Here is a 19,024-nt window from a genome sequence, read left to right on the forward strand (position 1 = left end):
TCAAGGGCCTGGTTACAAAGTTTCTGGGCTTTAAGTACCCCGTTTGAGGTTCCTATGGGCTGCCCCTTGTCTGGATAAAGGATTTGGTCTGTGGTTAGAGGCTGAGGTGGATGGCACCCTATGTAGATAGAGGGATGGTCCTTGTTTTGCCCGTAGCCCATCCAAGGCATCCTCCCTTTCCATCTGGGCCGTGTGGAGGTGGGAGGGCTGTGGGGAGCGTTTCTTTTGATCCTTCAGTGTGGGGAGACGGGATTTTCCCTTTTGGGTTAGCTTTAGGAAGATTGCGTTAATTGGCAATTCTCTGTCCCTTCAGACCTTGGTGTCCTTCCTTGATTTAGCATACACTGGCCTGAGGTTTCTGCCTCCAGATCCTGCTCTCCTGCTCCTAGTCATTGTCCCTCACCATCTGGCTCAGGGCCCTCAGGGTGGTCAGAGGCTGAGTAATTTTTTTTTTTTTTTTTTGAGACAGTCTCGCTCTGTCGCCCAGGCTGGAGTGCAATGGCGTGATCTCGGCTCACTACAACATCTGCCTCCCAGATTTAAGCAATTCCCCAGCCTCAGCCTCTCAAGTAGCTGGGATCACAGCTGCCCGCCACCATGCCCAGCTAGTTTTTTTGTATTTTTAGGAGAGATGGGGTTTCGCCACGTTGGCCAGACTGGTCTCAAACTCCTGACCTCAGGCGATCCACCCGCCTTGGCCTCCCAAAGTGCTGGATGACAGGCGTGAGCCAGTGCGCCCGGCCTTGAGAAACATTTCTAAAGGGGTCAAGGCCATGTAACTTGGAGTTCCTAGGCTGCATCTGTGACCATGTGCAAGGCCCTGGCCTTGGAGACCTAGGCCTCCATTTCCTGTTTTTTTTTGAGATAGAATCTCGCTCTGTTGCCCAGACTGGAGAGCAGTGGCATGATCTTGGCTCACTGCAGCCTCCACCTCCCAGGCTCAAGTGCTTCTCCCACCTCTGCCTCCTGAGTAGCTGGGACTACAAGCGTGCATCGGTCACCACGTTAGCCCAGCTCATGTATTCATTTTTTGTAGAGATGGGGGTTTTGCCAGGTTACCTAGGCTGGTCTCGAACTCCTGAGCTCAAGTGATCTGGCTGCCTTGGCTTCCCAAAGTGTTGGGATTACAGGTGTGAGCCACCACACCCGGCCCATTTCCTCTTAAATCCGTTAAGTACAGTGATGTCTGAAGAGTAGCCAAAGCCTTTAGTGATCTTTAAGGCTTTGGAGACAGAGAAATCTCTGTATGAATTCAGTTCCATCTCGCGTGGTTGGTTGTGACACTGCCCTAAGCAAGTCACCTATCTCTCAGAGCCTTCCTTTCCTCCCCTGTAAATAATTTTCCAGGCCACAGAGGGCTGTCACTGGGGGTGGAAATAAGGATTTGTGTAGTGTTTAGTAGAGGCCGGGCTCAGTGGCTCACGGCCTATAGCCCAGCACTTTGGGAGGCTGAGGCAGGCGGATTGCTTGAGCCCAGGAGTTCGAGACCAGCCTGGGCAACATGGTGAGACCCTGTCTTTACAAAAAATAAAAATCAATTTAAAAATTAGTCCGGCATGGTGGTACATGCCTGTGGTCATAGCTACACAGGAGGCTGAGGCAGGAGGATCACTTGAACCCAGGAGTTCAAGGATGCAGTGAGCTGTGATGGCACCACTGCACTCTAGCCTGGGAATCACAGCAAGACCCTGTCTCAAAAAACAGTTTAGAGCAGAGTTCCTTGCACACCATCCATGCTATTATATTGTAAGATGAAGACCATCTACCTGTGTAACCTGTGTAACCTGGGCCGTCTGGGCCTGAGATGGCCTCTGGGCACTGATGGCATCCTGGCCTTCTGTTCTCTCCTCCAGCCCGTTTGATACTGAGAGCTTCCTGGTGTCACCCAGCCCCATAGGCAAGTTTTCTATGGGCAGCAGGAAGGGCTCCTTGTACAACTGGACACCCCCGAGCACCCCCAGCTTCCGGGAGAGATACTACCTGGTGAGTGGGCCTTCCCCGGGGCAGGGCTGCTGTGGTCACCCTGGGATGGGGGCAGCACGCGGGGGCTGGGCTGAGCAGTCTGGCCCTCCCAGACATGGCAAGCCTCAGGCTCAGCCTCCGTTTGGGGTGATCCTGGGTGTTCTCTTGTGCGCTTTCTTCCTCTGCTGCTAGCCTCCATCCCAGCCTGGGTTCTGGGCTTGGCTGGTTCTTCAGAACATCTGCAATGGGCTCTCTGGATGGTTCTACCACCCCAGCCATGGCCTTGGCCTTAATATATACGTTTCTAGTAATATTACTTGACAGAGTGCCTAGTAAAACATCTCTTTCCCGTGATCTCCATGGATCAGGGTCCCCTCCTTAATGCCAACTCCTGTAATCAGTTTCTTCCATATTCTTCCAGAGATAGCAATCTATCTACTAGCAAGTGTATGCACCTCTTTCTTTTTTTTTTTTTTTTTTTTTTTTGAGATGAAGTTTCGCTCTTGTTGCCCAGGCTGGAATGCAGTGGCGCAATCTCAGCTCACTGCAATATCCGCCTCCTGGGTTCAAGCGATTTTCCTGCCTCAGCCTCCTGAGTAGCTGGGATTATAGGCACACACCACCACATCCAGCTAATTTTTGTATATTTTTAGTAGAGATGGGGTTTTACCATCTTAGCATTTTAGCCAGGCTGGTCTCGAACTCCTGACATCAGGTGATCCACCCACCTCAGCCTCCCAAAGTGCTGGGATTACAGGCATGAGCCACCATGCCCAGCCCTCTCTGGACTTCAATTTCTGTATCAGAGAAGTGAGAATAACAGCACTGCCCTTATGGGATTGTTGTGAGAGTTAACTGAGTTAATGAACACCAACCATTATCATTGGTTCAGCTGATGAGAGATAAGCGTTCGTGTCCATGTACCCAGATTCACAATGTGGCACTGTATTCACCACCCGTGTGGCCTGAGGACCTCTCCAAGGTCAGGGCAGTGCCACCCCCATGGGGTGTGGTGAGGGTAATGCGAAGGCCCTAGAGAAGGGCCGGCAACCTCAGAATGCTTAATGACAGTTGCTGCTGTTTCTGTGGTGTGTATATCGGGCCCTTCATTCATTCATTCGTTCATTCATTCATTCACTTCACTCATTCAAAACTAGGCTGGGTGCAGTGGCTCATGCCTGTAATCCCAGTACTTTGAGAGGCTGAGGCAAGTGGATCACCTGAGGTCAGGAGTTTGAGACCAGCCAGGCCAACATGGTGAAACTCCGTCTCTACTAAAAATACAAAAATTAGCCAGGCATGGTGAGGTGCCACTGTAATCCCAGCTACTCGGTAGACTGAGGCAGGAGAATTGCTTGAGCCCGGGAGACAGAGGTTGCAGTGAGCTGAGATAGTGCCACTGCACTCCAGCCTGGGCAACAGAGTGAGACTATTTCAAAACAAAAAAAATGAAATTATATGCTAGGCTCTGCTCCACGCCAGGCAAAGACTGTGCCCTCAGGGAGCTGAAATTCTACAGGGGAAATAGATGATACCAAAATCCGACAAGTGCACAGTCAGCCCAGGGGCGTAAGGACTGTGGGAGACAGCAGGAAGGGAAGGGGCCCACTGGGGCCAGGTGGAAGTTGCCGCTTAAAAAAGGCTGTCCAGGGCGGGTTCTCAGGAGAGGTGACACCTAAGTAAGGTCCTGAGGAGGCGAGGGCACAAGCCGTGAAGGCACATGGGGAAGAGTGGCCAGAGCACAGTCAGTGCAAAGGTTCTGAGGCAGGCACATGGGGCCCAGCCCACAGGGCATGAGCAACAGTCAGGAGGCTGCTGGGAGTGAGTTGGAGGCGGAATGAGGGATAAGTGCAGAGGGGGGACAGGGTCTTGTCTGCACCTCTGGGATGCTGGTCGCCTGGGCAGGCCTCAGTCATCCTGAGAACACGGGCATGCGGAGCAGGTGTGTGTCAGGGGAAGCCCCTCTGGGGGACTTGCTGTGGTCCCTGGGGTGGCTGGTGAGGCCACTCCTGTGTCCCCTCTCCAGTCTGTTCTACAGCAGCCAACACAGCAGGCCTTGCTACTCGGTGGCCCAAGAGCCACCTCCATCCTCAGCTACCTGTCTGACAGCGACCTCCGGGGTCCCAGCCTAAGAAGCCAGAGTCAGGAGCTGCCTGAGATGGACTCCTTCAGCTCTGAGGACCCCCGAGACACGGAGACCAGCACGTCAGCGTCCACCTCAGATGCAGGCTTCCTGCCGTTGGCCATCGGCCCCCACGCCTCCATTGAAGAGGAGGCCCGGGAGGACCCCCTGTCCCCAGGTCTCCTGCCAGAGATGGCCCACCTCTCGGGAGGCCCATTTGCAGAGCAGCCTGGCTGGAGGAACCTAGGAGTGGAGAGCCCCAGCCTGCCACAGGGCTCTCTGTTCCACAATGGCACAGCCCCAAGTAGCCAGAAAGGCCACGAGGAAGGGGCAACCGGGGACAGAGAGGAGGGACCTGGCGTGGCCCTCGAGGGGCCTCTGCAGGAGGTCCTGGAGTTGCTGAGGCCCACGGACTCCACCCAGCCCCAGCTCCGGGAGCTGGAGTACCAGGTCCTAGGTTTCCGGGACCGGCTGAAGGTATGCCCACCCCACCCTGGGCGGCGGCCCTGCTTTGCTGATGGCATGGTGACTGGGAGTGGGCTCTGGGGCCACACAGCCTGGGCCGGCATCCTGGCCTCATCCCTGCGTGACCTGGGTAGGCCATGTCTCTGTGAGCCTTGGTTTCCTCATCCGGCAAGTGGGGATAACAACAGGCTTCATGGGGCTCAGGAAGAGTCTAAGAGTTCAGAGTAACAGCTCAGCACATCCAGCCAGAACCTGGCCCATCTCTCATCTTCTGACCTGGGTGGGTGGGGCTGTGGCTCGTGGCTACAAACCCAAACTTGGAGTGTTGTCAGGGTCAGAGCTGGCTCCGTGGAAGGCCCCATACAGTTCCGCTTGCCTCATCCATGCACCCCGCACTGAACCTTCTCCTCCACAGGGCTCATACCCCAGGGCGTTCTCAGTTCACAGGAGGGCTTAGGTGGCAGGTGGCTTTCAGAGGTGCTGACCTGGGCAAATTATTATATTCCCCTCTTGTGTTTACACAAATTTGAATGTACATAAAATGTATACCACTAGTACCTATTAATACATCTATTAACTTAAGGGCGTCCTTCCCTGGACACCCTCTTTTATTTTTTATGTATTTATTTTTTGAGATGGAGTCTCACTCTGTTGCCCAGGTTGGAGTGTAGTGGTGCAATCTCGGCTCACTGCAACCTCCTCCTCCCAGTTTCAAGCGATTCTCCTGCCTCAGCCTCCCAAGTAGCATGGATTACAGGTGCACACCACCACGCCTGGCTAATTTGTGTATTTTTAGTAGAGATGGGGTTTCGCCATGTTGGCCAGGCTGGTCTCAAACTCCTGACCTCAAGTGATCCCCCTGCCTCAGCCTCCCACAGTGCCGGGATTACAGGCATGAGCCACTGCACCCGACCTGGACACCTTCTTTTAAATGGCAACTCCCACCCTTCCTGCTCTGTGTTCCCGCGGTCCTTATGCCCTCAGATTGGCTGTGCACTTCTCTGATTTTGCTGTTTTCTGTTTTCCCCTCTTTTGTGTAAGACACACTTTGGCACTGAAATAGTTAACAGCTCTCTTCAAACACATTTTATCGCTACCCACACCTCCAACAGGACAAACCAGCACAGGAGAAACAAGTTTCATTTCTCACTTTATATCCATAACTTTAAAAATATGTTCCATTTACCACTGCTATGGTTGTTAAAAAGGACCTGCCTAAAATTTCCAGAAAAAAATTTAAGAAATAATGTCACCTTTTTTGGTATTTTATGTTTTTCGTTTTTCTTGAGACAGGGTCTCACTGTGTTGCCCAGGCTGGAGTACAGTGGTGCAATCTTGGCTCACCGCAACCTCTGCCTCCTGGGATCACACAATCCTCCACCCTCGGCCTCCTGAGTAGCTGAGGCTACAGGCACACATCACCATGCCTGGCTAATTTTGTTTATTTTTTGTAGAGACAGGGTCTCACTTTATTGCCCAGGCTGGTCTCAAACTCCTGGACTCACACAAGTCTCCCGCCTCAGCCTCCCGAAGTATTGGGATTACAGGCTTGAGCCACGGTGCCTGTACCTTTTTTGTACTTTTTATTATTATTATTATTATTTTTTTGAGACGGAGTCTCGCTCTGTCACCCAGGCTGGAGTACAGTGGCCGGATCTCAGCTCACTGCAAGCTTTGCCTCCCGGGTTCACCCATTCTCCTGCCTCAGCCTCCCGAGTAGCTGGGGCTACAGGCGCCCGCCACCTCACCTGGCTAGTTTTTTGTATTTTTTAGTAGAGATGGGGTTTCACCGTGTTAGCCAGGATGGTCTCGATCTCCTGACCTCATGATCAGCCCGTCTCGGCCTCCCAAAGTGCTAGGATTACAGGCTTGAGCCACCGTGCCCGGCCTCTTTTTTGTATTTGAGTCAGCATGCACATTTGTCACATACTTGTATTTTGAAAAATTACACCCGATTTACATAAAAATGTTAATGCCGCAATAATGTAATCATTTTAAACATCTTTGAGGAACTTTTCTTTTTTTGGCAAACGAAGTCAGAACAATGCAAATTGATTACAGACAGTGGTTTTTAGTTTGACTTTCTGGAGAGAAATTACACACACATTTATGCAAATCTATGTGTATATGAATACGTGTATGATGCTGGGTGCGGTGGCTCACGTCTGTAATCCCAGCACTTTGGAAGGCCAAGGCAGGTGGATTGCTTGAGGCTAGGAGTTCAAGAGAAGCCTGGCCAACATGGCAAAACCTCATTTCTACTAAAAAGACAAAAAAATTAGCCGAGCGTGGTAGGGTGTGCCTGTAGTCCCAGCTACTTGGGAGGCTGAGGCAGGAGAATCACTTGAACCTGGGAGGCGGAGGCTACAGTGAGCCAAGATCGCACCAATGCACTCCAGCCTGGGCAACAGAGCAAGACTCTCTCAAAAGAAAAAAAAAAAAAAATCGTGTGAGTGCATACATACACACACACACATACACGATTTATCCTCATTCTTCGTGGATTCTGTATTTTGAAATTCATCTACTTGCTAAAATTTATTTCTAACCCCCAAGTCAATACTCGAGGTGATTCCAAGTGGTTTTTGGGGCTGGGCAGAGTGATAGAAAATCTGAACTGCTCGAAGCGTACATTCCCAGCTGAGGTCAAGTGAGGCAACGCTTTGCCTTCCTGTTTCAGCGCCCAAACGGTAAACAAGCTTCCTCATGGTCTATTTAATGCCATGTTTTTCAAGTTTTTGTGCTTTTTGTTGACGGTTTCACTGTTTCAATGCCTCCCAAGCCCAGAGCTTCAGTGCCGGCTGGTGTTCCTCAGTCCAGGAAGCCTGTGAAATGCCTTACGGGGAAGATGCGTGTTAGATGAGCTTCCTTCAGCCATGAGTTGTAGTGATACTGGCTGTTGAGTTCAATGTTAATGAATCAAAAATAGCCTTTTTTTTTTTTGAAATGGAGTCTCACTCTGTTGCCAGGCTGGAGTGCAGTGGCATGATCTCGGCTCACTGCAACCTCCGCCTCCGGGGTTCAAGTGATTCTCTTGCCTCAGCCTCCCTAGTACCTGGGGTTACAGGCACCTGCCATCATGCCTGGCTAATTTTTGTATTTTTAGTAGAGATGGGGTTTCACTGTGTTGGCTAGGCTGGTCTTGAACTCCTGACATCAGGTGATCCACCTGCCTCGGCCTCCCAGAGTGCTGGGATTACAGTCGTGAGCTACCACATCCGGCCAACAATAGCTATTAAATAAGGTGTCTTTAAACCGAAAGACACATACAAGGTTCTGTATTGCTGTGTTGATAAAACTGCTGTGACCAGAGGTTCACAGGAACCAAACCCAGTATCTCCCTTAGGAGCAGTGGTTTAGCTTTTGCTGATTCAGTTTTATAGAACATAACTAATTTTTTTTTTTTTTTTTTTTTTTTTGAGATGCAGTCTCACTCTGTTGCTCAGGCTGGAGTGCAGTGGCGCAATCTTGGCTCACTGCAACCTCCGCCTCCCCAGTTCAAGCAATTCTCCTGCCTCAGCCTCCTGAGTAGCTGAGACTACAGACCTGTGCCACCATGCCTGGCTAATTTTTGTATTTTTAGTAGAGATGGGGTTTCATCATGTTGGCCAGGCTGGTCTCGAACTCCTTACTTCAAGTGATCTGCTTGCCTTGGCATCTAGAACATTACTACCTTGACTATTGAGAATCAACAGTCTATATGCATGTGTGTATTGATACGCACGTGCATACACATGTATGCATATATTTTTGCATTGGAAAATGTGATCTCTGCAACTAGCCTTGCTATTCCCTTCGTCCTCGAGATTTTCTCTTTGGGCTCAATGGTTAGGATCCTGGTTTTGCTTTATGGCTTCTGCTTGGGCTGTGCCGTGACTGCAGTTTGTGTTGGACAAGGCCTGGGTGGGTTGTGCTGGGAACGGGGGCAGGGACCAGCCCTGGAGCCAGCCACGAGTTGGGGACAAGACAGAAATCTCCAGGGAGGGAGCTGCCACTGGAGGCTCTGGTGACTTGACCAGTGGTGGGGTGGTGGCTCCAACACTCTCCGTTAACCTGTTGGGGAGAGAAACCCAACAGGGTGGAGGAACCTGGAGCCCACAGGCCTTTGAGCCTCGTGAAGAGGCGTTTGCCTGACCTACACTATGTATTTAAAATACTTTGAAATTTGTTGTTGGTATTTCAAAACTGGGCAGTTTCCCATACAAATCCATGTTTTAGGGTTTTCTTAGAACTGGGCAATCTATGAGCACGGCCGCCTCTTAGGGGAGGCACCTGTGCTCCTGCCTCCCCGGTCCCTGCTGGGGCCACTCACTCACTCTTGCCATTGGCCTTGTCCCCGTGGGGGTTTGAGATACAGGGGAGGGTTTTCAGATCTGTCTCCCTCAAGATTCTGCTCCTACCTTGTCACAGGCCATTCAGGAGGGACTCTGGGGGGTGCCACGCCTGGTGCCATGCCTTGGGCCAGCGGCTGGGCTTGTGCTGGGGGATGGTGTGTGGGATCAGGGCTCAGGACTGGACACTGCCCAGGTCTGCTGTGAGGCCCCTGAACAGTGTCCCAGTCGGATGGGTGGGGCCCGGCGCTGCCCTCAGGTCTGGCCACTTCGTCCACAGCCCTGCAGAGCACGGCAGGAGCATGCCTCGGCCGAGAGCCTGATGGAGTGCATCCTGGAGAGCTTCGCCTTCCTCAATGCCGACTTCGCCCCAGATGAGCTATCCCTGTTTGGGGGCTCCCAGAGTCCCCGGTGAGTGCACCTCCTTCCAGCAGTAACCCAGTGGCCAGCACTCCCACCGGGTGACCCGAGCTCCACATTTCCTGCTGGCCTCCCGGTCTGTTTCTCCCACTCTCCTTGGCTCAGCTCTTGTCACTCTATCGTGCACCCCTCCCCACACCATCCCTGCACATCCCCCACTTGGCTCAGAGCTGGTCCTCAGTGACCATGAAGTGGGTGAGATCATCCCAGCTTTGCCCTGGGCATTCTGCTCCAAGGAATACGCTTTTATTATTATTTTTTAAACCTTAAAAAATAACCACCGAGTATATAGAAGTTCTTTGAGGCCAGGCACAGTGGCTCACACTGTGAGCTGTAATCCCAGCTCTTTGGGAGGCCGAGGCAGGCGGATCACCAGAGGTCAGGAGTTTGAGACCAGCCTGGCCAACATGGCGAAACCCCGTCTCTACTAAAAATACAAAAATTAGCCAGGCATGGTGGTGGGTGCCTGTAATCTCAGCTTCTTGGGAGGCTGAGGCAGAAGATCGCTTGAACCCGGGAGGCGGAGGTTGCCGTGAGCCAAGATCGCGCCACTGCACTCCAGCCTGGGCGAAAGTGAGACTGTCTCAAAACAAAACAAACAAACAAAAAAAGCTCTTTGCCCTCTAACCAAGGTGCAGCAGTACCCAGTGCCATTCCCTCTGTCCCACCGCAGGGCCCACACCTCCCATGACAGCTGCCCTCGAGGCTACACAGCCTCACCTTCCCCACCCTCTGAGGGCTTCTGCATCCACATCTCACCACGTGGAAGAGCGGGGGCTAAATTCCTTCTCCTCGCCTCTCACAGTCCCATGGGCCAGTGTGGGATTTCGTGCCACACTCGCTTCCGCCCTTCCTGAGTAGTCGTGAGTGGGTCGGGCAGCAGGTCCAGCCTCTACCACGGAGCGGACTTGGTGTGAGGTGCTCTTGCCCACCATATTTCATGCACCCCTCATGGCCTTGAGTGTGGGGCTCCTGCCTCCCTTGACAGATGAGTCAGCTGAGCCTGGGGGAGGCAGGCTTGTCCAGCGCCACAGAGCTGGGATTAATTGGAATTGTCTTCTACCTCCACGAGACATCCTGGAAGACGACTGCCCGCCCTGCCTTCCCCAGGCCCTGGGCCACACCGTCCAGCTCTGTTTTGAGTTGCTGCCGCCCTTTGCTCCTTTCCCCTTCCTCCTCGGTTGAACTCCCTGGGACCTGGAGTGGGCCTCCCTGACCTGGGGCTCTCTGGGAAGGGAGGGTTCCCCCTACCCTCAGAGGGAGCTGAACTGCTAACCGAATGGTCACCCAGTTCTCAATTCAACTCAGAAAGGACCGGCCCCTGCCCCCACCATCATCACTGAAAACGTCATCCAGGGAACTCACAGCCGGTGCCCCGGAGCTGGACGTGCTGCTGACGGTACACCTCCGAGTCTGCAAAGCTCTGCTGCAGGTGGCTGGGCTAGGGGACTTGTCAGGGCGGGCAGACGGGTTTGGAGTCCTCTTGGCAAAGGGCTCATCTTGAAGGTAGTGGGAAGCATCGTAAGGGGTGACAGACCCGCATCCTGGAAGCCCGTGAGACTGAGGCTGTTCCCCAGTGGAAGAGGCAGACCAGGGTCTGGGTGAATACTCCTGTGGCTCTTATGCAGCCCAAGCCCTAAACCAAAGGCTGTGGTGGTGACACTGTCATCTATAGATGCCAGAACCCTAATGCAAACTGGCTCAGCCGAGAGGAAAATGTATCGGCTCATGGCATTGAAAGCCTCAGAGGTAGGCTTCAGGCCTGGCTGGATGCACGGGTTCAAATGCTATCAGGACTAGGTCTCTCTCAGTTCTGCTTTGTAATGTGGGTTGGCTTCACTTTCAGGCAGGTTGGTCCCTGGCAGCAAAGGTGGTCCCTGGCAGCCCAGCCTGCATCCCATTAGCTCAGCCACCTTGGTGAAAGGGGAATCCTCAGATGACAGTTAGGGAGCTGCCCCCAGGACAGAAGAGGTGGGCACGAGCAGGTGGGAGCCAGAGTCGTAACGGCTGCCCTCAGCGGGCATGTTCCATGCTAACCTGAAGCATTGTGGGCTGCTTCCCAGAAACTGGCCTCCCCTAATTTATCAAGGCTGGTCCAGGAATGCCTGCTGGAAGAAGTGGCACAGCAAAAGCATGTTCTGGAGACACTTTCTGTCCTTGACTTTGAGAAGGTCGGCAAGGCAACATCCATCGAAGAGAGTAAGTCGCTGCCTACCACCCAGGGGCTGCGTGTGTGAATGGCGCGCGGGGACGGGATCAAAGCTCGGGGAGCCTCTTCTCCCTTCCTAAGAGCCAAAGTTAACCAGGGCCCAGAGTGGAGGCTGTGGCTGGGCTGGGCTCAGAGATACACACTCTTTGTGGGGAGGTAAGGGAGGCAGGTCTTGGAGCTGCAGCATACTCTTCAGTCAGCTGTGTGACTCTATAGGCAAATGATTCACCTCTCTGAGCCTCTGCTTCCCTATCTGTATAGGAGGAGGGAACTGCATAGGATTCAGTGGGCTAACCCTAGGCTACATTCAAGGTGCAGAATGTGCCCTCAAAGAGTAGTTGTGATCCCGCTGTGCCTCTGCCCTGTGGGACCTCCCCTCTCAGAAGGCCAGGTTCCTTGTCCGTAAGGAGAGGCTGGTGACAGCAGCCCCTCCCAGGTTGTTGTGGGGACTGCAGGTGGTGGCCCTGGTAAGATGCTTAGAGCCAACGCTGCTCATGTGTCACATGGGAATGCAGGGAAGGGACCTCGCATCAAGCCACACCGTCCTCCCCACCCCCTCAGGTCCCAGTGGAGGGAAACCTTTGGGGTCCTTGTGACGTGCTCTCCCCGAGCCACCATTCAGTTTCTGAACTGGGGCTTTCAGTCATCCCACAGGCCTCGCGGAGGAAGGGGTGCCTGAAGCTGTGGAGAGGGTGCACAGGGCCTGGCAGAATCCTGTCCTGCCCTGCCACGAAGCTGCTGAACCAGCTCAAGAAAGCCTTCCTGCACAGAGTCAGAGGGAAATACCCGGGACAGCTGGAAATAGGTGGGTTCCTTCCTGTCCTGTCGTCCCCTCCCACAGAAAGGCTGTATTGAGTCTCCAGGGCCTGCAGGGTGGCCACAGCTGGCCTCATTTCAGCCCTGTCTTTGCCTCTGAGTGTCTTCATGCCATCACACGGAGGAGGTTTCTCAGCTTCAGTGCAAGTCGCTGCCCTTTCACTGGGCGAGAAGGGGCCTCCGCCTGGGGCCTTCTGAGCAGTCTGTGGAGCCCTGAAGCTGCGTGCAAACCCTGATGGGCCAATGTATTTTTATTTTCTTTTTCTTTCTTTTTTTTTTTTGAGATGGAGTCTCACTCTGTGGCCCAGGCTGGAGTGCAGTGGCACAATCACGGCTCACTGCAACCTCACCTCCAGGGTTCAAGTGATTCTTCTGCCTCAGCCTCCTGAGTAGCTGGGATTATAGGTGCGCACCACCACGCTTGGCTAATTGTCTTTTTTTGTATTTTTAATAGAGACGGGGTTTCGCCATATTGGCCAGGCTGGTCTCGAACTCCTGACTTTGTGATCCGCCCGCCTCAGCCTCCCAAAGTGCTGGGATTACAGGCATGAGCCACTGCGCCCGGCCGCTGGTGCATTTTTCTGGGGACAGATTCCATGCCTCCCACCAGAGCCTGACGGGGTAAAGAATGAACCTGACGGGAAGGGAGGCCTCTAGAAATGTGGGCTGGACTGCGTTCTTCCCAGAATGCGGAGCCATAGGGCCTTCTCTGGAGCAAGTGAAAGGCGACAGTCATGTTCCAAGCACCACCTGGGCTGCTGGTTGACATGCATATTCCTAGGCCCTGCCTCGGGATTTAGATCCAGGTGTGGTGTGGGGCCCTGGGCATGGGGATGAACCCAACACGGTCTGACTCAGGGTGCGTCGGAGTCACAGTCCTGACTCCAGCTGGGCACACTCCTCCCCCATGGCACAGGGAGTACAGTGAAGGACACCTGCCCTTGTGCCATCAGAAACCCTTTTATTTTTTTTGATATGGAATATGGAGTTTCACTCATGTTGCCCAGGCTGGAGTGCAGTGGTGCAATCTTGGCTCACTACAACCTCCACCTCCCGGGTTCAAGCGATTCTCCTGCCTCAGCCTCCAGAGTAGCTGCGATTACAGGCATGTGCCATCACACCCAGCTAATTTTGTATTTTCAGTAGAGACGGGGTTTCACCATGTTGGTCAGGCTGGTCTCGAACTCCTGACCTCAGATGATCCGCCCACCTCGGCCTCCCAAAGTGCTGGAGTTACAGGCGTGAGCCACTGTGCCCAGCCCAGAAAGCCTTTTAGCTGACCAGGTTACTCCCAGCTGAGAAGCGTGGAGGGTCGAGGTCTCAGTTTCTCCTGATGTGCTCTCCCCTTTGGCCAGTGTGCCGCAGGCTCCTGGAGCAGGTGGTCAGCTGTGGTGGGCTGCTCCCCGGAGCTGGGCTCCCCGAAGAACAGACCATCACCTGGTTCCAGTTTCACGGCTACCTGCAGAAGCACAGTGTCTCCGACCTGGAGAAGCACTTCACCCAGCTCACCAAGGAAGGTAAGGCTGGGGTGGGTGGCTGTCATAGCAGAGGAATATCCACGGGGCCCTGTCACATGCAGTTTCTCAGGTTATAATTTGGAGCCACTACATCTATCCCCGCCAACTGTTCTTTTGGGAACCCCGTTTTAGTGAGATTCCGCATTCAGCCAATGGGGGCTGATATCAGCTCCAAGGTAAGTCAGCTTTAAAAAGCACGGAAGAGAGTTCAGAGCTGGGCAGGAGGGTGATCTTGGCTGGCCAGAGTCCCTGGAGTGTGGGCTGTGGTTTTATTAATTTTTGGAGCATATTTGATTCCGTGTTAAAAGGCCTTCCTGAAGATTCCAGGAGTTCCCTGGGAAACTAGTCCAGACTGGGCCTTGGTGATCATCCCGGTGGGTCTGGGATTTGTTCCTCTGTGGCTACTGGCAGCAGCCAAGCAAACTTGCAGCTGTCCTGCCAAACTCCCACTCAGGGGGCCCGGGCCCACCTCTTTTCTGTCTTCTAGTGACACTCATCGAGGAGCTTCACTGCGCAGGGCAGGCCAAGGCGGTCCGGAAGCTGCAGGGGAAGCGGCTGGCCCAGCTCCAGCCCCTGCCCCAGACTTTAAGAGCCTGGGCGCTGCTCCAGCTGGACGGCACTCCGAGGGTGTCCAGGGTGGCCAGCGCTCGCCTGGCGGGTGCAGTCAGGAACAGAAGCTTCCGGGAAAAGGTACGTTGTCCAGGGCAGGTGGCAGCCCCTGGCCACAGATGTGTGGGCACAGGTAAGCAGGTGTTCTCATGGAAAAGTACAAAGAAGTGAGTGCCAGGGGCTGCAGTGGCTGTGAGCTATTTTGATGGAGGGACCTGGGCTGCCACCTAACACACATGAATGCACCTTGCTGCTGCCAAAGCCAAACATCTGAGATGTCACTTTGCACGCTGAATGTTTTTCTCAGTGGTTTGTTTATTTATTTATTTATTTATTTATTTATTTATTTAACAGAGTTCTGCTCTGTTGCCCAGGCTGGAGTATAGTGGCATGATCTTGCAACCTCCGCCTCCTGGATTCAAGCAATTCTCCTGCCTCAGCCTCCCGAGTAGCTGGGATTACAGGTGCCCATTACCATGCCAGGCTAATTTTTGTATTTTTGGTAGAGATGGGGTTTCACCATGTTGGCCAGGCTGGTCTCAAACTCCTGATCCTGTGATCCGCCCGCCTCGGTCTCCCAAAGTGCTGAGATTACAGGCGTGAGCCACTGCGCCCAGCCTTTCTTAGTGTTTTGATAGTCATCCTTATTTACTTTCAATTAATATTCGTGGCTACCTGGTAATGGGTCATTGTGTTCAGTCCATTTGAAAACCAAGAGAATGGACCTCTCTGCCTTTTCACTCTTGGCCTGTGACTACTGTATGTTTAAGCCGCGACACTCTGAGGGGTTCAGGAAGGGTGACATCAAGGGCATAGTCTACACTGCTGGTCTCAGCTCCAGACTGGAGAGGAAATCTCCAGTTCCGTTGCCAATAGCCCTTCTTGGAGCCCATCCGCCTACTTTGTGGTTATTTTAAACTCTTTATTTGGAGACTTTTGAACTTGCAAAAGTAGGCAGAGCAATATAATGAATCCACCTGCACCCATAACCCAAGCCCAACCACCATCAACTCATGGCCAATCCTGCCCCTTCTCCCTCCACTTCCCTGTATCACTTTGAAGCAACCTGAGGCATCCTATTTGACCTTAAATAGTTAACTATATGTGTCAAAAGGTTAAGAATTCTTTCAAAAATCACAACTCTAATACCATTACCTTATCTAAAAAATTAACCATGAATTTCTTTGTATCATACATCTTATGTTCAAATTTCCAAGCCTCAAACATCCTGTTTTTTGCTAAACTAGGATCTACATAAGGACACACATTGTGATTGGCTGATGGTTTTCAATTTCCACTTAATCTAAAGGCTTTTTCTCCATTTCTTTTTCTGCTTGCAATTAACTTGACAGTCCCAGGTTGTTCTAGACTATCTAGACTTTGCTGCTTGCAGGAAGTTTAATGGTAGTTTAATATATTTCTCTGTTTTCTGTAGTTCCTGAAAACTAGTAGTTGGTTGGCTTCCAGGATCCATTGAAGTCAGGTGTATTTTGTTTTTTTGGGTTTGGGGGTATGGGGGTATCTTTTCATACTGTAAACAAGGCCTCCATGGCCAGATGTGGTGGGTCACGCCTGTAATCCCAGAACTTTGGGAGGCCGAGGCAGGTGGATCACTTGAGTTCAGGAGTTCGACACCAGCCTGGCCAACATAGTGAAACCCCATCTCTACTAAAAATATAAAACAATTAGCCAAGAGTGGCAGTGCATGCCTGTAGTCTCAGCTACTCGGGAGGCTGAGGCATGAGAATTGTCTGAACCTGGGAAGCAGAGGCTGCAGTGAGCCGAGATTGTGCTACTGTACCCCAGCTTGGACAATGAAGTGAGACTCTGTCTCCAAAAAAAAAAAAAAAGCCCTTCATCTTCATGTGACAGACTTGAGAGAGTAGGAAACACTGAGGTGGGGGCCAACCCAGTGACAGATCGCTTGCCCTCAGGTGAGGGTGCTGAGGAGGGAGTGGGCTGCCATGACCTGGCACCCCGGGATTAGAGGCAGTGGGTAGTGTGACATTTCCATACTGATATGGCCTGACAGCCTTCACCAGTGCCCTGTGTAGGAGCGGGAGAACCCGATCCTACTCCCAGTCTCCCTGTCTTCCCAAAGCAGCTGACACTTCGGAGAGCCACCTGCAGATGGGCCCCCCCACCGCCCCACCCGTGCAGTTGAAGGTGCAGCCACTCGACTGAGTGAGCACAAACCCACTCCTGGGTTTCCCTTTGCAGCCGCAGATGCTGGACTCCCCTGCGGGCCGGGCATGACCCCGTGTGCTTTCTAACAAACCCTACAGCAACGCATGAAACAAGTGCCAGCTTTGTTTTCAGCTGAGTCAAGTTAGGCCCAAAGACATGAACTGATGTGGCCATGGTCGTGAGACTGAAGAGGGCACGGTCACCGCTGAGACTGGACAGGGGGGCTGAGGGGAATAGGCAGGTTTCCCTCTGGCCTGAGGCAGCAGCGTTGCCCGTTTTCAGCTGAAGAGGGCGACGCACATGGGATGATCAGTTCTTTTGTTGTTCTGAGCTGGGCATCTGATTTCTCTAATTCAGCATTTTATAGACAGCAGTTTCAGAATGCACTTCTGGAATATTATTAGACAAAAGGAGTTTTCTTCATTGTATTAGCCCTGGGACCAGTTTTTAGGGATAAATTAAACACCACAGTATAGCTCTTGTGACTGTGTACACCTGACCCAAAGATGGACTGATCCTGTCCTGAACGTTGTTTAGAGAAAGATGGGCACAGCGTGCCTTACTGTCGGCACCTGGTGGTTGATGGACCCGGAACCATGGACTCCACTTCTGCTCACCCCTCCATTCACAGCCTCCTTACTCTCCCCAGGCTGTGCTCTTCTACACCAACGCCCTGGCAGAGAACGATGCAAAGCTCCAGCAGGCCGCGTGCCTGGCGCTCAAACAGCTCAAGGTGAGCCTGACGTTTCTTATTAGTGGCTGACAGAGAAGCCTGCTTGTGGTTAGGGTTAAGGTTAGTTAACTTTAAAACGATTTCACTGGGGCCGGGCCATGGTGGCTCACGCCTACAATCCCAGCACTTTGGGAGGCCGAGGTGGGCAGATCACCTGAGGTCAGGAGTTCGAGACCAGCCTGGCCAACATGGCAAAACCCATACAAAATTAGCTAGGTGTGGTGGCACATGCCTGTAGTCCCAGCTACTCGGGACTTGAACCCGGGAGGCGGAGGTTGCAGTGAGCTGAGATTGTGCCACTGCGCTCCAGCCTGGGCGACAAAGCAAGACCCCATCTCAAAAAAAAAAAAAAAAAAGTATAAAATACAGAGATAGAAAAGAAAGTTATCCATCATCCTAGAATGTAGCAGAAGCAACGGCTGACATTTTGGTATGCTGCTTTTAAAAGTTTGTGGGTATGCGTGAGCATTTAAAATTGTTGATCCAAACATAGTTTAAAAACAGTCAACAAAACAAGAACATTTTGTGTTAGACTGGCAGCACTTTAGAATTCTTTATTTGTGGTTTTTTTTTTTTTTTTGGTCTTTTTTTTTCACTTTAGAATTCTGTATGAAGGGGCTATCAAGTATACACCTTAATTTAACCTACTCACCCGCTGTCATAGGAAATAGTTTTCTTCATCCAATTTTTATCATAAAGCATGTCATTGTGATCATGTTTGTGCATAAAGCTTTAAAAACAGAGTTCTGAATGATTTCCTTAGGCTAGACCCAATTCTAGGGCCAGAGAATATGAGCATTTTTGAGACTCTTGATACAACCCACACATAGATCCCATGGATGTGAGGGGATGCCCGCTTTCCCTCAGCCTCACCTGCATTTGGAATTGCACAGCTGCTAGATGAAAGATAGTTCAATACAGATTGAACTCACTCATCCCATTCTTTCTGGGATGAATCAACAGGAAATTCTAAGAGGAGAAGCTGGTTAGGATCAGAAAACCAGCAAGGGCCGGGTGTCCAGTAGAGGGCGCTGCAGCGCATGCCGGTCCTTGGCCCACAGGAGCAACCCGCGCCAGGGGCATGTGCCAGAGTCGGGCGTACTGGCACAGGCTGCCCTGGAGAGTAGGGTAAAGAGAGCATGGGGGAGGCAGGAAGGTCCAGAAAGCAGCAGGTCTCCTCCTTTTCAATTCTAGCCTTTCAGCAGGCATCCAGGAAGACGAGTTCTGCCAACAGCCTGACTCCCTAGCAGGTGTCAGGGCTGAAGAGGCGAGACACTTCCACAGTCCAGAGGTGCCTCTCATGCACCTGAGGCCACCTAAAAAACCTGGAAGCCTGGAGAAAAAGAAGGGGCTGAGGCCCCAGAGACCACGCTAGGGCTGGCCCTGCAGGGCCGCTAAGTGGACTCTACCTGCTGTTGAGAAGGCCCCCAAAGGATTCTTTTTCTCCTAATCTCGAGCAGGGCATTGAAAGCATCGACCAGATTGCCAGCCTGTGCCAGTCTGACCTGGAGGCCGTGCGGGCGGCAGCCCGGGAAACCACACTCTCGTTCGGTAAAGTGGCACAATCTGTGCAGCGCAGCGGAGTTCCTGGGGCCCTCAGAACCTGCGAGAGGCCACATCCAGCTCTCCCAGCAGGCAGAATAGCTCTGGGGT

General features: G+C 52.4%; 1 protein-coding gene across 3 annotated transcripts in view; it reads left to right on the plus strand.

Annotated features, from left to right (window-relative positions):
* Positions 1–19,024, plus strand: part of RIPOR3 (RIPOR family member 3) — a 102,172-nt gene that overhangs the window by 81,607 nt on the left and 1,541 nt on the right. For all 3 annotated transcript variants that reach the window (XM_025400582.1, XM_025400581.1, XM_025400583.1), the window contains 10 exons: positions 1,854–1,983; positions 3,989–4,561; positions 9,161–9,291; positions 10,609–10,732; positions 11,364–11,499; positions 12,153–12,314; positions 13,681–13,842; positions 14,330–14,532; positions 17,288–17,371; positions 18,832–18,922. In XM_025400582.1, the coding sequence (XP_025256367.1) occupies positions 1,854–1,983; positions 3,989–4,561; positions 9,161–9,291; positions 10,609–10,732; positions 11,364–11,499; positions 12,153–12,314; positions 13,681–13,842; positions 14,330–14,532; positions 17,288–17,371; positions 18,832–18,922 (1,796 nt within the window). The remainder of the gene's footprint in view (positions 1–1,853; positions 1,984–3,988; positions 4,562–9,160; positions 9,292–10,608; positions 10,733–11,363; positions 11,500–12,152; positions 12,315–13,680; positions 13,843–14,329; positions 14,533–17,287; positions 17,372–18,831; positions 18,923–19,024) is intronic.

The sequence above is a fragment of the Theropithecus gelada genome, chromosome 10 (genome assembly GCF_003255815.1).
Source record: "Theropithecus gelada isolate Dixy chromosome 10, Tgel_1.0, whole genome shotgun sequence".
Classification (NCBI taxonomy): domain Eukaryota; kingdom Metazoa; phylum Chordata; class Mammalia; order Primates; family Cercopithecidae; genus Theropithecus; species Theropithecus gelada.